The sequence below is a fragment of the Convolutriloba macropyga genome, chromosome 10 (genome assembly GCF_964194025.1).
Source record: "Convolutriloba macropyga chromosome 10, txConMacr16.3, whole genome shotgun sequence".
Classification (NCBI taxonomy): domain Eukaryota; kingdom Metazoa; phylum Xenacoelomorpha; order Acoela; family Convolutidae; genus Convolutriloba; species Convolutriloba macropyga.
The window spans coordinates 32516860-32540512 of NC_134477.1; the positions used below are offsets into that span (position 1 = coordinate 32516860).

Sequence of the window (23653 nt, forward strand, 5' to 3'; positions counted from 1 at the left end):
AGCTGGTTTGGCTGCTGCTCAAGGATCTGAGGATTTGGACAATATCTTCATACGAGGACAGCAGCTGCCCATAGGGCTACAAGAAGCAGGAGAAGCAGTCTCAAAGACCCTCTGAAACGGCTTGCTCCTCGATGCTCTGACAAAGTTTTGATATAAATGAAAACTTCAACCTGGCATCAAACTTCACAGAGTTGAGGAAAAAACTGCACAAGTTTCATTAGAGCTAGGCACAGAAACAGAAGGAAAAAGTGCTTCAGTGGCACTAGCAATGAAGCTTGGCTGCCAAAAGGGACCCACTAAAGGAAACTGTTTTGTGTGGGGCATCCCTGGACAATTTGCCAAGAACTGCAGTTCAAAAGAGACAGCACAACTCAATAAGTGTGGGCAGAAGGGTCACCCAGACAGGGCATACAATGAGACGGAAACAGAGACAATGAGACAATGAGATGGAAACAGACAGGAGTTACAGGCGATGGTTCAAACATTGGCTACACCAAATGAAAAACACTGGGCGGCTCGTACCCATTGGAAGACAGCAGACATGCCAGCAGCCAAACAGTGGTTGTACAGATCACATAGTGAAAATCATTGGTGCGTTCTTGGACTTTGTGCCGATTCAATCAGTGGCCAGAATTCCCTAAAACCAAATCATCATCTTGATCTATTTCTTTTAAATCTTTTACTTAGTTTAAACTCTTTTACTTAGAAAAAAATCACCTTTTCGTTCCGCTGGCGTTCTGTTTTTTTGCTGAGAGACATTTGAACTTTTTTTTGATAATGTTTTTAATATGGTGATTTTATTTTTAGGAGTGGCAAGTAAATCTTGTTTTAAGACCTATTATTTTTGGTCTTGTACTGTCTATTTTTGTACTGCAGAAGTATTTGTACTGATCGTATCGTGATTGTGTCCCCGTTTAAAATTGGCCATCTTCAAATATTAGTAAGTATTTGTGTCCGTAATGGATTTCATTCAAAATGACAGTCAAAAGCTTTTTAATTTACTTTGCAACGTAACCTTATGATTAGTCTATTCATTGATAACTTGATTAAGTGTCCTTGCGATTGGTATTTTAGTCGAATGGTTTTTAGTCTATTTCAGATTATTTTTTAGTCTATTGGTCTCTGCTTAGCGATGACCGAGTCGCCGGTAATTGTCAGTGCTAGCATCATCACAACAGGAACCCCAGTGGAACGATATTTCAAATTGCCGTTCATATAAATCGTATAGTTTATACCAGAGAACATTTGTAGATTTATCCGTTATACAAATAAAAATGGTTCAATTTTTTAAACGAACAAAAACTTTTGCTTTCGTTATCAAAGTTTAACAAACTAATAGGTGTTTTCAATGCAGTGATGGTCATTTTGTATAGCCTATAAAAAGTTGGGTCTAGCCCTTACATTTTAATAATATAGGTCTTCTAATAGTGATTGTTCTAGTGTGAAAATAGGTACCCAGGTTAAAGAATAACGACAAATATCTCTACGACAATCGGTGAAAATATACTTCTTAACCAAGATCCTAATTAAATTTTGCGATTCAAGTGATAAATTTGGTGAATCTTAGTGAGATCTTCACTAATCTGGTGATAAAATTACAAAATTTTTGCGATGGAGGCGGTAAATTTATGCAGTTTCACAACTAATTTAGAGTTAAAATTACGCTCAAGTATCTCTGACTCTGAGTTTTTGACTTTCAGCCTCGAGGGAGGCTAGTGCTATCTCTACCGCTGTACACAAAACACACTTATATTGAATTTCAGAAGCTTGTAATATTGACACACTTGACGAATTTTAGCAAAGATTTTTTCCCAATATCCATTACTCATATTCACTCCGTTACCGGTTCCACTATTATCCAACCACAAACCCCTCCTCAATTGCCAACATTTACCGGGAACACTATATGCACTAATCAATCGCATTATCTCGCACATTTTATGCACTTTTTCGAAATTGTGAAATTAAATAAGGGTGACAAATCTTGTTTTTCAATTCAAGATAACTCATGTAATTTCACCGCATCCACCGCATTCACCGCCCATCTTACACAATCTCACCCTATTTACCTCAAGTCTTGCCTATTTTTGTATTTTGTTAGGTGAATTGAGTACAAACGGATTTATACAGGGTCATAATCTACGGGTTGAAACGGAAACAATTCCAGAAAATGTGTGAATGGCTAATTAAATTAGCCGATAAGGGTTTCAGCTGATAACCAAAATTTGAAAATTTAAGCCGACAACCCGAACAAATATCGACTGATGGTTGGACATAGTAGTGATATTTTTTCCAATCAAATTTTGGTGCCAGCTAAGTTTCTCATTTTTTTCCCTTGTCGGCTAAATCCACTATATCTCGGCCAATAATCCTATTCCCCAGAAAATGCTTAGATGCATCTGAATCGACGGCTATTCTGGCTGTTGAAAGTGAAGAGATGAATAACGAGGAGAGTGAGGTGAACTATGACCAGATAGACAGTTCAGGGACATCCAAATTCACAGAAGGAATGTCTCACAGTCTGGTCAAGAAGGGGTGGAACACACCAGCCATCAACACAACTGAAGTCCACATCGAACCTAAAGTTAGTGACCCAACACAACGTACAAGGCCAACCGTCTATATTTTGTTGACACTGATCAGCGAATATTTTGTTGACACTGATGAGCGAAGAGTTAGACGTACAATTAAGGACAACATGTAAAAAATCAGCCAGAAACAAAGCCCTGTTATCAAATTATACACGATGTCTACCCGGGTTATCTTGAAAAATGGTTATCTTGAAAGATTGTGGCAGATTCTGCCAGATTCTTTCAAGAATATGCATATTCTTGCGAGATTTCTGCCAGAATCTTGCAAGATAACAATTTTTCTGCCAGAATCCTGCAAGATAACCATTTTTCTGACAGAATTTTGCAAGATAGCAATTTTTCTACCAGAATCTTGCAAGATAACCATTTTTCTGAAAGAATCTTGCAAGATAATCATTTCTCTGTCAAAATCCTCTAATACGTCCTTTTTTGCACAATATCCTACAAGATGAATTGATTAATGCGAGTAATTCTGATAGCAAGAAATTTGGGCGGCAGCTCTTCTAAAGTCCTTCGGGGCTCAAAAAATGGCAAGCTGTGAATAATCAAAATTTGTGGGCATTGGCAGTTAAACTTAAGCGTAAGGAGTTGAATTGAATGAAAGGAAGCGGTTTAAGGTGCAAAGAACAATATCATATAATTTTTTCATCAGAAAACTGATCTAGATGTGTAGTTATGTAAATCTTGGTAAAGTTGAAGAAAAATAGTTTTTAGTATTAATTTGTTTTGTTTTAACAGTTCTCAAAGGCAGATTTTAATTTGTTTTCTTCAGATAATTCATATTTCCAGATTTAAATTTAATTAAATTTATCATTTTTATTAAAAAACACGCAACCTTAGTGAAAGTCTGCTGAAAATGAAATATTTTGCATGAATGAGAGCCAATAAGAAGACAACTCAACCGGAACGAACCTGCAGGAATCTTGCAAGATAACCATCTTTCTGGCACATCTTGAACGATAACCATCTTTCTGCCATGTTTTGCAAGATAACCATTTTTCTGCCACATATTGCAAGATAGGCAGTTTTTGCAAGATTCTGGCAAAATCTTGCAAGATAACAATCTGGTCTTGACTGGGGTCCCTTTTTCGGCCACGAATGATCTTTTAAAGGCAGCTTAAATTTTTCATCTCATAACTGTTGATCTAAAACAGTCTCTAGATTTATGCACTTTTTTATAAATATGCAATTTTTTTGATGATCCAATACTAAATTGACTTAATTGTGTGCCGGCAACTGATATTACCCAAAGGCGAATGTTAAAACTATCCGAACGATTTTTAAGCATCAAAATCCTTTGTTAGATAACTTATAGTGTATTGGAATACCCCATGCCATTTTACACAATGTCATTATACCCACCCAACCTGCCATTTCACCCAACCTGCAATTTTACTCGACGTCAACTTTATTTTACCCTATTGTTGAAGTTATCACAACGAAAGTTTAGCCAACTATATAATTAAATTGCCCGTGGGACTTGATATGAAACTATCACAATCAAATATCAGATACTTGGATGGAAAGATTAAAGGGCATTGGGTAAGTTAGCATTGGGTAAAATGGCATATTGAGTGATGTATGCCAATTAGCCAAGCTCATTAGGTGGTCAATAGGTATGTAATACTTTTCAGAAAGACAGCAGAAGTCGAGTAGTTTTTTTCACTGTTAGTTCCTTGGATAGTCTTTGAACACAACTTTATTCTTATGTTTGAATGGTTCAGTACTATTTCAAATTGATAGGCGATGTATCCTTGCTGATATACTCTGACACTCAGATCCAGGATCTTAATGAACTTGCAAGAGCTTATGTCGGCCTTTGAGTAATTAAAACTATATGAAGGAATTGAGATAATTCCTCAAATGCTTTTTGTGAAAGGATGTTCAACGATATGGGCCTAGCGCAATTAACAGTAAAATAAACGCCATTTTGATAAGTTAAATCAAATATCCCGCATTGTGCTAGTTAGTACATTCGGTAATAAATAACGTCTGTTTGTCGATCAAAAATTCTTAGTACGCCTTTTCTCTTATTTTCCTCGCCCTGTAGCTTCAAACTGCTTCTCGTATTGTATATTAGCAGCGCCGAGAAACGAACTCTATCATATCTTGTGACCATGTGACGAGTCGGTTATGGCAGAGACATCGAAATCTCATTATCTATCCTCTGAATGGTTGTCAATTGAAAAAATATATTGGATATATTTTTAAACCGTCTTCTGATGTTCCTTTATTTCCCTTTTTAGTTGCAAAACTTGCTTTGTTATCTCTCACGTTTTCTTACAAATATATAATACAAAAAAATTCGCCGTCGGGAAAAATGTGAAAAAAATTATATTTGTCACCAATCGCGAAAGAAAATGTTCTGTATTTTTAAAATATTATGTTGAAATATCTTATGAGGAATAATATATCTTTCAAGATGTTGTAAGAATTATTTCTATTTTCGGCAAGGATACATTTTATCTTTTTACTATTATAGAATCCTGAAGGTGGTAAGGACGGAGATGACACTGTGAGAGAAACTAAGACAGTTGGGCATGCCCATGTGGGCAAAATTTCTGGCCAACATAATTTGTCTGAGAAAGAAACTCGTCAAATCACAGCAGATAAAAGAATACGGGACAAAAATATGACGGAAACGTTGATGGAAGGAACAGGTATGTTGTCAATGTTGTAATATAGATACTTTAGTCAAGTTCCGACTCCTAAGTTGCAAAAATTTACAAGACATCCTATCACTGGTTCAAATTTCAATGTGGACTTTGGTAAATTTGTTTCGCCATTATTTGTTTCAATTCAGCAGTTTTGCACATTTTTTAGTAACTCTGGGTCAGAATTATGAATCTGATAGAATTGCAGCTGAGTTCTGCATTTCAAAACGGAAATTTGGCCAAAATGCAATTAATCAAAAGTTGTCATGCGAATCCGCTGCTTACTTTTGTACACAGTATTTAAACAAAAATTGAAAAGCATATTTCAAAAATTATAGAACCAATTTCAAATCTATAAACTAAAAGCAAACAACGATGAACATAAAAATGAGAGAAGAAAGGGATATTGTTCGTTTTGAACAATATTGCTTGCTGTTTGAAAAAAAGCACTTGTCTGACACAGGTTAGAATCAAGTGAATAATGCCTTTTCTGAAACAACTAAATCAGCAAAAAGCCGACAGCAGATTTTGAAAAAAAACTTGGTCTTGGTTAGGCTGTAGTACCGCACCGCGAAAACCTTAGACAAAAACCGTACTGAGATCTTATTAAGTTTTCTACGGCCCGTTGTAAGGCCGGACTAAGATTTCTAAGTTACCGTATTAGTGCCGTATCAAGATTAAAAAGTGCCGTACTAAAGCTGAATAAAGATTAAAAAGGAGCCGTACTAAGGCCATACCAAGTTTAATAAGGTGCCCTAAAAGAGGTGCCCTCTCTAGTTAAGATACAAAAATGATATTTGAGAAATTTCCAGTATATTTTCTGTGTTTTTCCCTCCACCTTTTTATTCAGGATTGTGACCAGCAGTGTTCGAGGTAATAAAAATAACTATAGTAGTAAGCCCGAGAAAGTGGTAAAACCGTGCCCTTAGACCCTCTCTCCAATTAAAATGACATAAAAAATATTAACTTTTTGCAAAATTTTGATTCCGATTGAATTTGGCCATGAATCAAAATGCATATAGTTGTCAGAAACTAGGGAAATACGAAAACTGCAAAAAAAAGCAGATAGATCTCTAAATAGGAAAAGTAAGACTGGCAACTCTTAATTTTTCAAGAACCGACATTTCAAAAATTTGCACATTTGTTCGAAATTTTGAAAAATAACTGAATTTTGATGGTAATTGCAGTTCAAATAGTCTGTACATCTGAGTGAAGAACATAATTGGCCCAAAAAAACCAAAACATCCCCGATTCAACATACCTCTAGGATTAGAAGAATTTTGAAAGAATACTTTTTTTTAACTCATAGAGAAAGCCATTCATTTACTGGAGCCTTTTCCACCTATATTGGGGCCTTCTTTGGCTTAGACACGTCTTATAGTAAAAACTAACGAGGTCCAACATAAATCCAACTGAGAGATATTTTCAAAAAAAGACGCTATATTTAGGCCTAAATTAAAATTTTTTCAGACTGAAACCATAGTTATCTATCGAGATTGAAAATTCTTGTTCCGCTGCACTGGGCTATTTTAAAACGAGTTCAACCTAGTACCAAAATTATGATATCAAAGCAACTAATGTAATTCCTCGGCCATAAACATGAAGTCTCAACCTGTCAACCTAATTACAAACTTCAACCAATTAGTCCCTGCACTATTGTAGTTCCTGGATCAATTTTGAGGAATTGGTTGAGGAAAAATAGGAACAAATCAGATGAACATTTATTTTAACAAAATTTTATTAGTCAAACCTGAAGTTTTGAAATATTTTGATACGTTTGCAAATCAAATCAATTGAATCAGTTGGTTTGTCTAGTGCCAGCAACGCTTTGTTTTTCTTCTTTTAGTTGAAAATATCAACGTATCAACAAAACAACCGTCAGAATATTGTTCTTTCTTCGTTTTGCCTCTGCAACTACTTCCGACCTTTTGCCGCAAATTTTCTAATCCAAGAAAGCAATAGTGCGATTTTTCAAAACTTAGAATCTAAGGGAACTAATTTTTTGACAGTTTGGAGTACTTAGAGAACTGTATAGCCAAAAAACAATAACCTAAAAGACTTTCAAATTTGGTATGCCCTCATAAGGGCAGTATTAAGTTTTGTAAATTTAAACTGTTTCGAGTTAAATTTTGATGACCGTCAGGCGTACTTACCGAAAAATTTAAATTTCGAAAACAATACTTCAGAAGACTTACAAAACTTAATGCGGCCTTATAGTGCTTCGTGCTAAGTTTTGTAATCTTTCAAAGACGTGAAAAGTTTTACCTAGTGCCAAAAAGAAATAAAAAAATTACTCGTATGAGGTAAGCGTGAAATTTGAAATCGTTATTAGAAACTTAGACTTAAGAATAGAACAGAACAGTTATTTCAACTTGACAGTATTGGACAGCATTTCAAACAGTCATATAGAAATGTACTCCAATCAGGACACAAAATGAACATAATCGCTCTTCAAATCAGTGCTCAGTCTTTAGAAATCGGTAATTATATCATCTGTCAACGGTACCGTAGAAACCGACGCCTTACAATGTTTTGTGCGTTTTCTACGGCACTGTATAAGTCTTAGTAAGTTTTCAATGTCGTCTAAAGTGGTCAACCTGTGTGTCTCCATTTGTCATTTCTTTCTGTTTTGGTTTAGGGGTCAAATGTTTGATATTCTTTGAGCATACATGACTAACTTCCCTCATTAAATTGACTCTTTAAGAACTTAAACTCCAAACTCCAGTCAATTGAAGTCACACTAACCGAATTACTTTAAACAATATTGCTGTTTAAACTGCATTGCTGAGAAACTATGATCTGATGTTTGCGGTTTGGCTTTTGAAATAAGAACAGAATTGGAAACAGAATCTCATCTTTTGTTTGATCTGCTGTCTTGTTTGCTTATTTAAGGCTCCACTTTCCCTTTCACGGCTATTGTCATGCAATCTGCCTGATATGCTCAATACCTGTAATTTTTGTAGCTATTGTCTCGAAAAACCGCTATGCTAATGAAAAAATACTATACTAATAATACTTATATTAGTCTAGGTACATCTCAGCAGTATAGCAATTCCTAGAAAGAATTTTTACAAAATTTTATAATTAGGCTTGGTGTCGCTAAGCAATGTCATCTGTTTTTCATTTTGGTCGAATGTTTTTCGATGACGGCCACTTCTGGTCTTTAATTTCTTGATTTCTTTAATTTCGATATCATTTTTTTTCTTATTAAGAAACAACGTAACTTAAAACGTAAAAATGTCTCTGATTACTCTTGAAGAATCTTGTAGGATTGATAACGTTAAATGTCCATTTTGATAGATATCGTAAGAATAACCAAAATCATGTAAATAGGAATACTATCGGAAAATTTTAAAGTCATTCAATAGATCAATATACAACACTAACAAATTGCAATTACTAATTTTTTCGCAAATTTTAGAGAAAGTTTGGCCTTAAATTTTTTTTGTTTCAATTGGAACTTGGGTTTCAACCCAGTGGTAACTTTTGGAAGCCTTTCCATGAAACGGGCCATTGTAATTAAATCGCAGATGGACTGGATTTGTACAGGATTGCTTGTAGATCACTCTTGATATTGCCCATTGGTGTATTCTTGCAAGATAGTAAATCTACTGAACGGACAAATACCTTTGACAAGTTTTTTTTGCAAGATTTCAAAAGATAACTTTCTTCTCTAGACCATCGAAAGGATATCAATAATAATTTGATCTTGTGTATGATTGTTTTTTTTTTATTTGAACCAATTTTCAACCCGGCTAATAATTTGAAAAAATTACATTCCATCGGTGCGTTTAAAAACTTTGGTTTTTCTCTGCTTAGTATCAGAACACAGAGAACTAAATATGCCTCGGCAAGAAAGAACAAATGCAAACCAGCCGCTTGGTGACGTCAAAAGAACACCTGCACCGATAAACAATTCACCTGTTAATAAAAATAACCAAAGATTCCAGCCCAGAGTATCCGAAACGCCGAACTCAGCCAATCATAGTGCAACTAACCGGAACTATCAATCACGATCACCGATTGACATACATAATTGGAGGGGTCTGGCAATACAAGAGTCCTTCAGTTCGAGCCAGACGAGCAGCGAACGGTTTAATGAGTACAAAAATGGACGAATTCTGGACATAATTGCGGAAAGGGCCAAGAGAGGAAACATAAATCGAATTGTGTTTGCTGAAAATGAGCAAATTGAGAGGAATGAGTTGAGACGTGACCAGGTACATTTTGCTCTGTTTTTTTTTTACTTCGACTCCCTAAAACCCTGTGAAGTTCTCGGAACTGATACAGTTTCCACTACGGAGTATTTTCGTTTTCTCAGGCTAATTTTTTGTACTCAAACTGAAATCCGGGCGGAAACCTTTGGCCCCAAGCGGACAGTGATCCCAGGCGGACTACTTGCGCGTGACTCTGTTTGAGCTATCATGCGTGGTTGAGATCTGTGGTGCGAGTTATTTACAGTAAAGTTGCCATCGGTCATATAGCTGCCGATAATGTATTAATTATTATATGCATATAACGTATATATAACGTATATATACTTTGCAAAGGAAACGTTAATGTTGTGCAAGCCACAGTGTTTTGGGACGATTCATCGCATATCCCAACCAGAAGGAAAGAGTTAATGAATACTTTAATGTGCATCCGGGTCAAGAGGCATATGAGTTGTTCAAACCTTTTACAAAACAATTGAATATACGATTGGGTCAATGACCAATCCCATCGTGGATCGATAACACAATAAATAGGGTTGAAAAATACACTTCTGTTCAGGGGATAAATTCACAATCCCATTGTCATAATTGTTCCGACCCTCTTGAGGGGGGAGGAACTATATACTCAACTGGGTTTTTTTTGTTCCGTGAATTTTCGCCGCTCGATATATTCATCGTAGAGAGTTGAGACTGGTATCATTAGAAAGCTCGTCCAGTGTAGAATATGGAATTAAAAAGATTTTTTTAATTTTCGTTTTCTACAGGGAGTTATTGAGGCTTAAACTTCTGAGAAAAGAAGAGTGAATTCACGTTGTTTTTATTCACATTTTCTGGAATTTTTGCCTAAATTTTCGTCAATTTTGCTAAAAATTGTTATAATTTTTAAGAATAGTGTCCTTGATTTCATTTTTGAAGACGACCAAGCATTTTTGATTGTTTTGATTTAATTTTTTGGTCAAAAAATCTGGATAAACATTTCAAAATTTAGCCTTTTTCATCAACAACAGAACGAAATAAGCTACTCTAGTCCAATTTGATTAAATTTGCCTACAGTACACCCCCAAACAACACTCATACAATCTTTGCAGACTCAGAGGGGGGCTATTTCTACTTCAGAGTCCGCAGAGAGTGCCTTGTAGTTAAAACTTTGCCGTTTTTTGCTAACTTTACTCGTTGATTATCAAAAATGCAAAATTTATTTTGAGTTTCAACTCAGAAATTATCTATAACTACAACAATCGAAAAATCAATTGTTCTTAACGGACAATAAGTATTAACAGGGGTAGTTTTGGGCCATTCTTGGACTGTTACAATCCAAAAAAATCGGGTTGTAATCAGTCGGTCTTTTTTTTTAAAAAAAAGACTTTTTTTTAAATAATAAAGAACAGAACATATCAAATCAAAGCTCAGGAGTGATAGTTCCAACCAATTCGCTTGCTAAACAGCTCCAGGCTAATGCATTTAGTTTTTTAATTGAAAGTTTATGGTCGTCTTAACTGTCATTTAACTTTGTCGTTTCGGTCGTATGAAATTTCCTGTATAGTGATAGCTTTCATTGGCTTTTAATGGAAAAATAGAAAAACCGATATTCTGATATAAGCAGATAGCTGATGGCTTTTATGACTTTCAAACCCATCGCTTTCCAAAATTAAAAAAAAAACTTTTTTAACTTCGCAATTTTGTTCTTTTTATGTTTCTTTTTGTTACCTAATCTCGTTAGTTGATTACAGGTCAAATATGACATTATGGGTGTCAAGGGAATAAAAGAGATTGGTGTCCCAAAATCTTTTTTTTAAAGATTTTGTTATGACCTTACTGGCTTCGACACCGCTTTTTCACAAAAAAAAATTAAATTAATTTGATTGTTGTCATATTTGACGTTCTTTTTGTAGATGCAAGAAATATTCTGGATAATTACAGGTCTCGAGGGTTTCCTTTTCATGAAAAAACAACGATATTTAAATAGCTCTTTTTGTAATTAATGCCTTTCATGACATTGAATGTAATTTTGTTTCGAAAAAAAAATTAAAGTATTACATACTTTGGCACTTCGCTTTTTTGTCTACTTGTTACCTAGTCTTACTAATGAATGGCCACGTACTACATTATAGCTGTTTGAAGAGGGCGCAATCAAATATTTTTTGAGTGCCAAAATTTGGCTTGACGGTTTTGACAGCGTTTTCTGGCAAGTTTCAATTGAAATTTTGTTTGTTCTTTGTTGTTCTTTTTAGCCGCTCTAAAAAATGAATAAGGTCAGGTCCTAATGCCCTTCTATAGAAGCAGTGGTAATCGCAAAATTGTGGTAATATTAATTTATTCCTAATGGTATTTATTACTTTGAAGTTAATTGTTTCAAAAAAATAAGTTAATTTTTTTTACTTTTCTGTTTTTGTTCTTTTTTGTATAATTGTTACCAAACCTTTTTATGGACTGGTCGCATATGTTTTCTGGTGATTTATAAGTTAATTTTGTTTAGTTTCAGGTTTATCTGACGGTATGTTGACTTTGGACTTTGTTATTAAATTTAGTTTTTAAGAGGGACATAAATTTTTTGATGTAATTAATGTTTGTTGTTGTTGTTGTTGTTGTTTGATTTTGCTGTTCGTTTTGACTCGCTTTCTTAATATTGACATATTACAGCAATCTAATGCATCAATTTTTACTCTACTGAGTTATTTGTTTTTTTGAGGTTATCTTATCGTTCATACAGAATTTTTTGAAAAAGACTTGCGCTTTTTTGGGATTCGCAAAAAAAAATTTTTGGGTTTTTCTATTTGTTCCTCATTTGGTAGACAATTATGCCAAAATTGTGGATGGGCGGGGTCGGAACCTTATGTGCCATTGCACATTACCGAGCCGCCTTGTTGTGAAAAACGCGTTGTTTCAAAAAATTAACTCTCGAATAAAAACTCTAGAGGCCTTCTAACATTGAAGAAATAACTGATACTATTACCTCCATTTTACCAGCCGATAAACCAAATAATGCCAACTGTCGCAAAATCAATTTAAAATTAGCCCTTGGACAAATAGAGCTCTATAAGGAGACCACCGAGCAATGCACATAAGTCACCAAGGAATAGGCGCAGTTTTTTTAACAACAAAAACTAATTTGAGAATGAAACTCATAATAATTGCCTTTATGCCTTTAACACATCAGAACTCATACTTTGCCTCAACACGTCAGGATTTAATACATGAGAGTTAAAATGCTCTTCTAAAGAACTAGTACTCCTATCACTTGTTTAGTGTGAATAAATTCGAAATAACTTTTACGGTGCAAATTTTAAAGTTTGTACGGATCGCACAGCTCTATTTTATTGTAGACGAACACATTAAGTCAAACCTCTCATCGTTTTTGACCATGGTATTCAACATGTGGCTGAAGCAAACTTCGGCTTTGCATTAACCCGTAATGCCAAGCAAACACCGAACTCCCATTATGATAGTGTGTTTCCAGAAGCAAAAATAACGCCAAACGTACATTTTTAATCAACTCTCAAATCAAAGTACTTCAACACAATTAGGAATTAATACGAACGATCAAAACAAAGCTTCTGTAACGGTTGCTCGCCTATTAAAGACAAGGAAACCTTGCACCAACAGTTCGTTTCCGCGGTTTCAAATCATTCATATAACGTTTTTACAGTTTACTTTTGTGAACTGTGTCTTCCGCTCTACTGTAGATTACAGTTACATTACTTGTTGTTCAATTAGTCTCTTTAATTAATCGTTAAGATTTGCTGTCTAACAAAACTGTTTCTCTCAGATTTTGATGAGTTGAGCTTTGCTGTCTAACACAGAGGTTTCGCTCTCATTTTTGATTAGTTTTTTAATAACTCAAGTTATAAATCCAAACCTGCACATCTAATTGTAAAGAGTTGTAGCCCTATAATTTGGCTATGGTTGTGCAAGGTGCTAACCTCCTAGCAAGTGTTCTTCACAAAAGAGATGTCAAAAATAAATCAAAAATAATTATTCCGATGTTTCAATAATCAATTTAAATTTGTCAATTGGCTTAAGCTAACACCAATATCAAACTATGCTAGCCTCAACTTCACCGGCCCTGTTTTTCATTGCAGAAACATCACTTCTTGGCAGTACAGGAGCTTCACTACTAGTCTCCTACGTCGTTCGTTCGAACTACCGCTGATTAAATGACACCTTCAGACCCATCGATGGTCTCCGTTCCTCAACCCAGATTATAGTTTTCCTGCTTATTGCTGTCTATGACCATGCAAACAAGATCTCCTTCCTTAAGTTCTTCGAGTTTGTAATTTGTCATTTTATGCCAGTTTTTTGAACGTTGGAAACAAATTCTTCAAAAAATCTGTCTCTAAATGAGATTTGAACTCACTTGAAATTGTCGAAAGATTTTACGATCGACAATTTCCTCTTCGCATGGTAGATAAGGTAAGCCAACTTTCTCTTTGCCAAGAAAGAAAAGGTTGAATCAATGCTTCTAAATCATTACGTCTGAAGTGATTGAAATCAACCGTCTTGCTTTCAAAGTCTACTCACCAATACACATCTTCTTGATTTGTTCCCCAAGAAAGCATACATTGCATTATTGCAATTTCTGACCCCCGTTCCCATACTCCCTCAAAGTGAGACGCTTTGAGTAGGTAGAAATTCTATCTGATTCCTCTTTGAAAACGTACTCTGCAAGATCTAGTCCAAGATTTTCCCGTACCCCAACAAAATTGTCCCGTTGTTGCTGATTATTGTGCTTAAGTTGGCCTTTTGTAAATAAATTACATAATTGCAATGAGATAACTGTCTATGTCCAATTTGGATACCACTTCTATAATCACCGCTCTCATAGCTAGTCATGTAAACAGACAACACCATCGCTTTTTCATTTCTTCGCCCAACCTTCACAGTGAAAGGGCAAAGGTAATTGATTCAACATCTGTATTTCCCGGTGAAGCATCGAACAACTCTTCGGGTAGATTGGCCATCACTGTTGTTATCTTTGGGCTCGGCTTTTCTGCAGCTAATACTCTTGTTCTTGATTGATCGCAGGACGTTACGTATGCCTAGAATCCTCATGTTTGGTTTTACAATGTCTCTTACATGCTCTGTACCCTCGTGTTGATTGTCTTTGTGCTCGTTTTCTAAGAAAAATTCAATCGCATTGTAGCCATATTGGCTGCTTTGCATTGAAGCCTAATGGACTTTTAACTAATCTACCATTGGCACGAAAAATTCTTTCTTTATCAAGAAAGTGTGAAAATTGTAGGAAATCGCTGTCTTTTAGATTTTTGTTTTCATTTTTGAGAGATTTCATTTCTTCATCAAACTGTTTTTGCTGTAGAACTTGAAGATGATGTTTCCTGCCTTTTCTTTTTCTTCAACTCTCAATACAACTTTTGCTGGTTTGTATTTTCTCAATGTTCGCTTCACTTATGCGACTGTACTCGCTAGCCTGGTAAAGTTACTGAAACGCACTCTCTGAATAGGAACTTTCCTTTCGTTTGCTTGCATCATGTAGATTAATTAGGATATATTCTCTTTCTCTCAGGCACAAATTAGGTTAGCTTGTTCTGGCCACTTACATTGTGGTCGCTTCAAACAGGCAGGCCCAGTGAGTCACTGACTTCTCTTGAGCTCCTCAACGTTGATTGCTCTGGTGCCAAAGTAAGCTGGGTTGTTGGTACCAATCACATGTTTCCTGTTACAAACATCAGTTGTATCCAGTATCGCAGGTACTACATTGGCCACAAACAATTATTGTTTACAACTGGAGCTGTGCATCCACTTCAAAACAGTAGCTGAGACTGAACAAAACTGCAACTATTTATCTCCAGTTCGTGTTCCCTGATTCTCTGTTCATTCGGCATCACTGCCATGACTGCCGCTTGCAATTCCAATTGTGGTATTGAAAGATGTGTCAGTGGTGCAACTCGGCATTTTTCAAAAACAAGGGGTTCTCTTCAGGGGTTTCTACCAATTTGATGAAATCGTACATGTAGAAGTTGTTTTGTGTTGCCTCTGCAGCAATTGGATACTGTTCATCGTTTTTGAGTCCCAATTGCTTTCTAGCCATATTTGCAGTAGTTTATGTACCTTTAGCTACAAATGTCTGACATTGATAATTGTATATTTGAACAGGTTCGTTAGTTCTTGAACGCCATAGAAACCTCAAGCAATTCCTATCCTTTTTTGGAAATTTCCAACTTTATAGACATCAATTTAATGTCAGCTGTTAGGTCTATTAGTTCTTCACGAAGTCTGAATATCGTTCCATTAAACTCGTGTAGCAGATGAGGTCCTGCTTTTAGTTTCTCGTTTATGCATACTTTTTATACATTGATGCAGCATTGCAAAAACGTCCTACTTGCCCAGTCTTGTTCGGGTTGAGCACTGGATGGGCGATGTCGCAAATATCATTCTTTAAGGAATTTGTTTTTCTCTTGGGATTTGTCCGATATCTTTCCTAACCGCTTTTCAACATCTCTATCTATTGACTATTGGTACTAAACTTTAATGTTTGGGACACTTTGGAATCTTTTCGCCCCAGTGAGTAAAGCCGGCCCAAGGTTGAGCTGTTGTTGTTTGGTATCTTTAGCTCTGGTTTATTGCACAGCCTTCTCATTTCATAACGCTCGCCTGTAAGCTTCATCGTTCACTTTGGCATCTTTTGTGCCAGCAGTTCCTTCTTTGACTAAATGGAGACCTTGATTTTGGAAGCGAATGTTTCTATGTCCCACGAGATTTGAAAACTCTCATCTAATTTCGCATTTTCTCCGATTGCAAATTGACGGGCACTCAATCTTCTTCTTACCGTCATTGAGCCACTGACTACCAATCCTAGCTCTGTTAGAACGGCGGAAGATTCTTTTCGTGTTCCTGCATTGTAGTCATTGGTCGTTATAGCTCGTAAGCATCCTGACCAAGGTGATGCCAACCTCCATCAAGTTCAAGAGTTTGCTGAATAGAAAACTAAAGTGATTGAAGCTTTAAATCAGCTTGTTGTAATAGTTAATGTTTCCCAACGAGGTTGACATGAGTGCAAACGCTTCGATTGCATGCAGCTTTGAACAGAAGTCATTTGTTTTGAGAGGAATATTTTTATCCTTATTTTCTTCTATCAGTATATGACAGCTTTGTTGAGCGTAACATCGTTGCCTTGGGCTTTTTACTTCCTTTGTTCACTCCGATCAATGAATGAAACCGTTGATTCACTATTGAAGTTGGTCCACCATATGTGTTCAAACTGTTGCCACCGCTGTGAATAGAGACAAAAACTATCCGAAGGAAGCTTGCTACTCCATTGCTTTGATTGATTATTGCTGCACTTAAGTTGACTGGGTGATTGCCCTCGTCCATTTGGTTATCTGAAAGTAGCATTAGTTGATTCTCTTGGTAAATCCATTGATACCACACGCTTTGAAATTAAATCTTTGATTGCATATCATTTGTCCAGAGATCCATGACATGAGCGTTACTTCCTCACTGATGCGTAAGAACTAATCACACTCAAATTCCTGAATAATGGACAAATACAAGTATTTTTGAGCGCCAGCAGCTAGCAAACAATTGTTACTTTGCACTTGAATCGTTTCTTTCACGTTCAAACCAGCACTGAATTTCGATGTTTTTCAGAACAGTTTGTCTCTATTTGTGCTTCATTCGGCTTCTTGTTTACACTCTGAAACCTGTCATGCACGAATTCTATTCTAGGTAGCCGTTTTTCAATCATATTTAGATTGGGCCAGACTTCATCTTTATCATCGATATAGAACCACCACTTCTCTTTGAGAGCTTGTTGTAGTTTATCTTCTGCCATATACATTGTCGAGCTTGGTTTTCCCGCCAACATTTTATACGTACTCATTGAGAATGTTCACAGAGTTAGAATTAATAACAGAGAGAGCGGATGAAACGTGAGGCTTCACTTGGCTTGCCTTGCGGTGACTCTCCAGCTGTGTATTCAAAATCTGATGAGATCTTCCAAATTTCCTCGGCTGTATGTTCCAAGCTGCACCCTACAATTGTTAGAACAGCCCATTTCGGAGATTGCTCACTTAGCCTTGCCTATGAGTAAATCACTGTTATGTTGTAAACCAACTCGTTAGAAAATATCTTAGTCTTCAACGATTGATGAACGGTCGCGCGAACTGTGCTATCACCCGAAGTGACTATGACTGTTCACATCAAGGGTTACTTCGAAGTGAGCTGTTGATTGATCTGGTGTTAGGAAGTTGTCGGTTTTAAAACCCAGTGGAAAAATTTTTCTTTTATGGAATCCAGTTGAGGGGTTATTTTTCTCGAGAACTAGTTTATTGAAAACGAAAATCAATATTCTCTAATGCTTTTCCCTTGATCTTGCTCTCCAGCTCACGCTCCTCTTCCAGTAGTTGATGATTTGTTTCAAACTTCTATTTTTTTGTTCTGCTCTAATTTTCTCCTTTCAAAACGTGCATGTTCTAGTCGCAACTTGGTTTTGAATCCGATATCGAATTTCTTCATCTGTTCTTTACGCATTTGCATTGCTGGACTGTGAGCAACTGGGTTGTCCGTTAGATAGTTGTTGTTACACTGGCTTTTGTGCACTGCTTTAGCTGAATTAGTTTCCTCTACATTCAATGTTGTTTGCATTCTTCTGCGTATATATGCAAGCCAATATTAATCCCAACTCGCTTTGCGCTCCCTTACCTCTTTAAGATGTTCTTCAAAAAATCTCCTGTGTAAGTTACAAACTTGTTGCCACGCTGATATTCCTTGGGAATCTCTTCCTCTATAAGATAAACCGTCTGTTAGTAGACGAGCTTCAACTTGCTGAGTCACTCTGAGTCTCCGCAATTTTGTAGCCAAGCTTTCGTTTATTGTTAACTGATTCCACAGAATTCTGAACCTTCTTGTCGTATTGGATTTGTGCTGGCTGATACTGTACGGGTACTCTACCAAAATTTGTTTTTCAAGATTGAAATGCCTGGTTGCTTTTCGTTTTGCATCGATCATTTATTTTTGTCAGGGTTCAAAATTCAATTTAGTTTTTGACTTGCTTTCTTCTATTCGCCTCACAGGCTTTCCAATGTTGTTTCGTTTTATTTTTTTGTTGGTGCTTTTGACAGTGTCCTCATCAAATTGGACAGCAGTCTTTCAACTACTGGCCGGTTCGCCCGACCAAATAAAAGGGATGCTCACCTACTACAGACAAGAAAAACTTTACCACGCCAAGTTCATTTCAGAATTCTCAAATCTGTCCGGATATTAGGTTTTTCCCTTTATTTTTGTTTGCTAAATTATCCGCTATACTGTAGATTAAAGTTGGATTGATTGTTGTTCAGTTAGCCATTCAAACTAATTGATCAACTTCGCTGTCTAACAAACTTGTTTGGCTCAGAATGCGAGATAATTCAAATTGAAACAATCAGTTTTTAAAGAATTTGCGTTAATAACTCAAATTTATAATCTAAACGAGGAATTCAATTCACACAGTTTGTAGCCCTATATTTTCGCTACTGTTGGCCTCCTTTTTAGTATTTTAACAATCTCCCACATTTCTCTGTGACACCAAAGAGATGTCAGACCATAACTCATTTTTGAATATTCCGATAAATCAAAAATCATTTTTGCTTCTCAACTTGCTTAAAGTAACACCAATATCAATCTATGCTACGCTTCATAAAAAAGCAGCAACTAAAAATAAACAAGAAAAGGTAGCGAGTAAAATTAAAACTAACTGACCTGGTAGTTTAGACAATCTTTCTTTTACTTAGGAACTTTGTTTCTCAGAAGGAAAAATTGAGAATATCAAAGTTATTTCTCCTTTCACAAGTTAGTTAAACTGCTCAAGATTAGTGATTTAAAACGCACTGTATTTCAGTTTATTGAGACAAACATCACGAGTTTCAACTGATTTTCGGTAGTATTTCAAGCTCCTTTTTAGCTGCTCTCCACGTGGATTTACTTGTCAAAATTGCATCTTCGATTGATTGTAGATACAGTACAGATGTCAAGAGAATGTGAACAATTTTCCTCAACGTCACTTTTTCATTATAAATTTGATGTCATGGGAAGTTTGTAAATCATGTAGAAATTTTTTCGAATGTTTTGTATCAATAGCAGGTTGACTCGCAAACCAATCGCAGAAAATCTGACGAATTATTTTCAAGTCGTAATGGGGATGCTGAAATATTTCTTATTTGAGTTAAACTTCAATAACGATCATCACGTACTAATATTGCCACTAAAAATAAATATTGAACAAATCAATTTGGCTTCGATAGAAAGTAGCATTAAATTTTGACTGTCAAGATATTCTAATGTCACTGCTCGATATGACTTTGAATTGATTAACTTTGAGTTGACTTTAAACAAATTAACCACTTCTTTGTCCCAGGGATAAAAAGAGTCCAAGATATGTTTTTATCAGAAACCACTGCACTCATTAATGACCATGTCTGCCAATCATTTAAGGCGAGGAACGTAGAACAAAATCCTTTAACAGCTTACGTCTTCTTTTGCTAATGCGAATTAAAGCACGCATTTCACTCAACAACCCATTGAAAATTTACCCACGAGTAATCATACATATTTTTGAAATTTTTTTAAGCGGTGAATTTATGTAATTTCTTACGAGAGTAAGCGGTAAGTTTACAAGAAATCACCACAATTCACAGCTAAAATTTGTTATAATACCGCTAATCTTAAAAAAGTTCAACGCGTATGTTTTACAAAAAGTAGAGTGAATTTGGTTTAAATTCAAAACAAATTTGCTAGAATTTAGTGAGAAGTTGCGCAGTTGAAAGAAAAAGTGAACAACATGCAAGACGTGAGAGGTTCGAATCCGTGCAAGGATTGTAACTTCTAGTAAGTGGTGAAATGTGGTGAATTTTTGTAAGTTCACCGCATACTGTAGCGGTGAACTTACATAATTTCACCGCATTCACCAAATTTCAATGCAAAATTATGAACGAAATTTGCGGTGAAAAAACCAACTTTTCACCGATTATCTTACATATTTTTCCAATTTTTTCTCGACCCAGGAAGAGCAATTCTCAAGAAGACAACAAATCTTCTGAGTATATTTTTACAGTGACTGATTTCATATCCCGGGTCGAGGAATTTGGCCAAAATTGTGTAAGATCAGCGGCAACTAGCGTTGACAAGTTGGAAGATTCCCCGCAATTTTCTTACATACTTTTGCGTTGAATGCGTTGAATTTGAAGACAAAAATTCAACGCATTCAACGCAAAATTATATAAGAAAAATGCGGTGATTTTTCTGACTTGTCAACGCTAGTTGCCGCTGATCTTACATATATAGCGTTGAATTTAGCGTAGATCTTATATATTTTTGCGTTGAATTTAGCGTTGATCTTACAAAAAAATCAAAGCGTCCAATTCAACTATTAACCTCCAGTTGCGTATGGGACTCGAACTGTTGACCTCCTGTTTGCTTGTCGCCTCTTCTACCATTGTGCCACAGTACCTTGGTTTCCTTAAGAGCCGCAATTCTTATGAAGCGTAGACCTTACATATTTTGCGTTGATTTTTTGTAGTATTTAAATTAGCATATTCAACACATTTACCATGTGAGGGTACTGGGAAAAATTTAAATTTTTTAAAAAGTTTTGAAAAAAAATTGATTTCCTTAAATGGTCTGAAATGGTTTTTGCACCGCAAGAGAGTACTCAAAGGTTATTTTTTGCTGACTTCATTTTTCTCACTTGTGCAGTATAGGGGTCGAAACAGTAAAAAAAATTAATTTTTTTGAAAAAAAACTTGAAAAATTTGAAATCGTAACATGGTCTGAATTGGATTGTGCACTATAAAAGAGCACTAAAAATTTTTTTTCTGACCTCATGTTTCTCACCTTTGCGGTATAGGGTTCGAAACAGTGAAAAAAACTGATTTTTTGAAAAAAAAAATGAAAAAATTCTGAAATCGTAAAATGGTCTGAAATGGATTTTGCACTATAAAAGAGTACTAAAAAGTGATTTTTTGCTGACTTCACTTTTCTCACCTGTGCAGCATAGGGGGTCGAAACAGTAAAAAAAATAATTCTTTGAAAAAAAAACTTGAAAAATTTGAAATTGTAACATGGTCTGAATTGGATTGTGCACTATAAAAGAGCACTAAAACTGATTTTTTTCTGACCTCATGTTTCTCACCTTTGCAGTATAGGGTTCGAAACAGTGAAAAAAACTGATTTTTTGAAAAAAAATTGAAAAAATTCTGAAATCGTAAAATGGTCTGAAATGGATTTTGGACTATAAAAAAGCACTAAAAAGTGATTTTTTGCTGACTTCACTTTCCTCACCTGTGCAGCATAGGGGGTCGAAACAGTAAAAAAAATAATTCTTTGAAAAAAAACTTGAAAAATTTGAAATCGTAAAATGGTCTGAACTGGATTTTGCACGAGAAAATATTACTACACAATGATTTTTTTTCTGAACTCATGTTTTTCACCTGTGAAGTATAGGGGTCGAAACAGTGAAAAAATTGACTTTTTGAAAAAAAAACTTGAAAAACTTTTGAAATCGTAAAGTGGTCTGAAATGGAATGGAAAGATTAGCATTGAATGCGTTGATATTATGTAAGATCAACGCTAAAATTCAACGCTAAATATGTAAGATCTACGCCAAAATTCAACGCAAAATTATGTAAGATTAGCGCTGAATGCGTTGAATTTATGTAAGATCAACGCTATATTCAACGCTAAATATGTAAGATCTACGCCAATTTCCAACGCAAATTTATGTAAGATTAGCGTTGAATGCGTTGAATTTGTGTAAGATCAACGATAAAATTCAACGCTAAATATGTAAGATCTACGCCAAAATTAAACGCAAAATTATGTAAGATTAGCGTTGAATGCGTTGAATTTATGTAAGATCAACGCTAAAATTCAACGCTAAATATGTAAGATCTACGCCAAAATTCAACGCAAATCTATGTAAGATTAGCATTGATTGCGTTAAATTTATGTATGGTCAACGCTAAAATTCAACGCTAAATATGTAAGATCTACGCCAAAATTCAACGCAAAATTATGTAAGATTAGCGTTGAATGCTTTGAATTTATGTAAGATTTACGCTATATTCAACGCTAAATATGTAACATCTACGCTAAAACTCAACGCTAAATATGTAAGATCTACGCCAAAATTCAGCGCAAAATTATGTAAGATTAGCGTTGAATTTATGTAAGATCAACGCTAAAATTCAACGCTAAATATGTAAGATCTACGCCAAAATTCAACGCAAAATTATTTAAGATTAGAGTTTAATGCGTTGAATTTATGTAAGATCTACGCTCAGGCGTAGATCTACATAAATTCAACGCATTCAACGATAATCTTACATAATTTTGCGTTTCTTAGCGTTGACAACCTCGGCCCGGGCAACAATTCTGCACTAAATTTGATCTTTTTAATCATTTTGCATGCGACTATCAAGGAATCATACAAATCATATATGACTATTTTGATTAACGAGAATTTGATATGATGGGCATTTCGGTCTGTAATAAGTCAAGATTTCTAGTTTGTTTGTTTCAGAGCTCTCCCTTCACACTATCACAAACTAGATCAGACATCATCCAAGCAGAGTCTATCTCGTCCAGTCTCGTGGAAGGCAGCTCCGAATCTTCAGCGTCCAATTCCGACCAAAAGAAGAGTAGCAATGATCCTGTACATGTTAAAAGATCTGTTCTATCGCGAGAGCAACTTAGTAACCCAACACCTGATCCAAAATTGGACAGGTCACGAGACCAAAAGTTGGAACAGTCAACCAGGTTGGTTCAGTCGCATGGTGAAAGATTAGATCAGTCACGTGATGCTTCAAGAGAACCAAAACTGCCGACAAGACCCGCTCCAACGCCACCAATAGTCGAACAAGACATAACGAACAAATCACAGAAACAGAAACCAGAGAAGAGCGCAAATAAGAATTGTCGTCTTCGTTTAAGTCGAAGCCAGTCATCTGAGGGTCGAAGCAAAACAGCTTCTGGCAAGAAATCGAAGCCATCGAAAGAGAAGAAAGCAAGCAAATTGGAAACAAAGCAAAAACGGAGTAGTTCGGAAGGCGCAGATCAAAAGAAAAACAAGAAAACTGTCAGTTTCAGTAATGAAAAAGAGATAAGCAGAAATACTTAACTTAATTTCCGCTTTTTAAGGTGTAAAAATCACGAGTAAAATAATTATCCGTATTCTTTACAACGCAAAAAATGGATTTATTGAAAA

General features: G+C 35.6%; 1 protein-coding gene across 5 annotated transcripts in view; it reads left to right on the top strand.

The window, feature by feature from the left end:
* The window catches only part of LOC142347877 (uncharacterized), a 135380-nt gene extending 111727 nt beyond the window's left edge, over window positions 1–23653 (top strand). For all 5 annotated transcript variants that reach the window (XM_075399026.1, XM_075399024.1, XM_075399027.1 and 2 more), the window contains 4 exons: window positions 2394–2584; window positions 5074–5251; window positions 9065–9465; window positions 22970–23653. In XM_075399026.1, coding sequence (XP_075255141.1) covers window positions 2394–2584; window positions 5074–5251; window positions 9065–9465; window positions 22970–23566 — 1367 coding nt within the window. In that variant the 3' untranslated portion in view covers window positions 23567–23653. The remainder of the gene's footprint in view (window positions 1–2393; window positions 2585–5073; window positions 5252–9064; window positions 9466–22969) is intronic.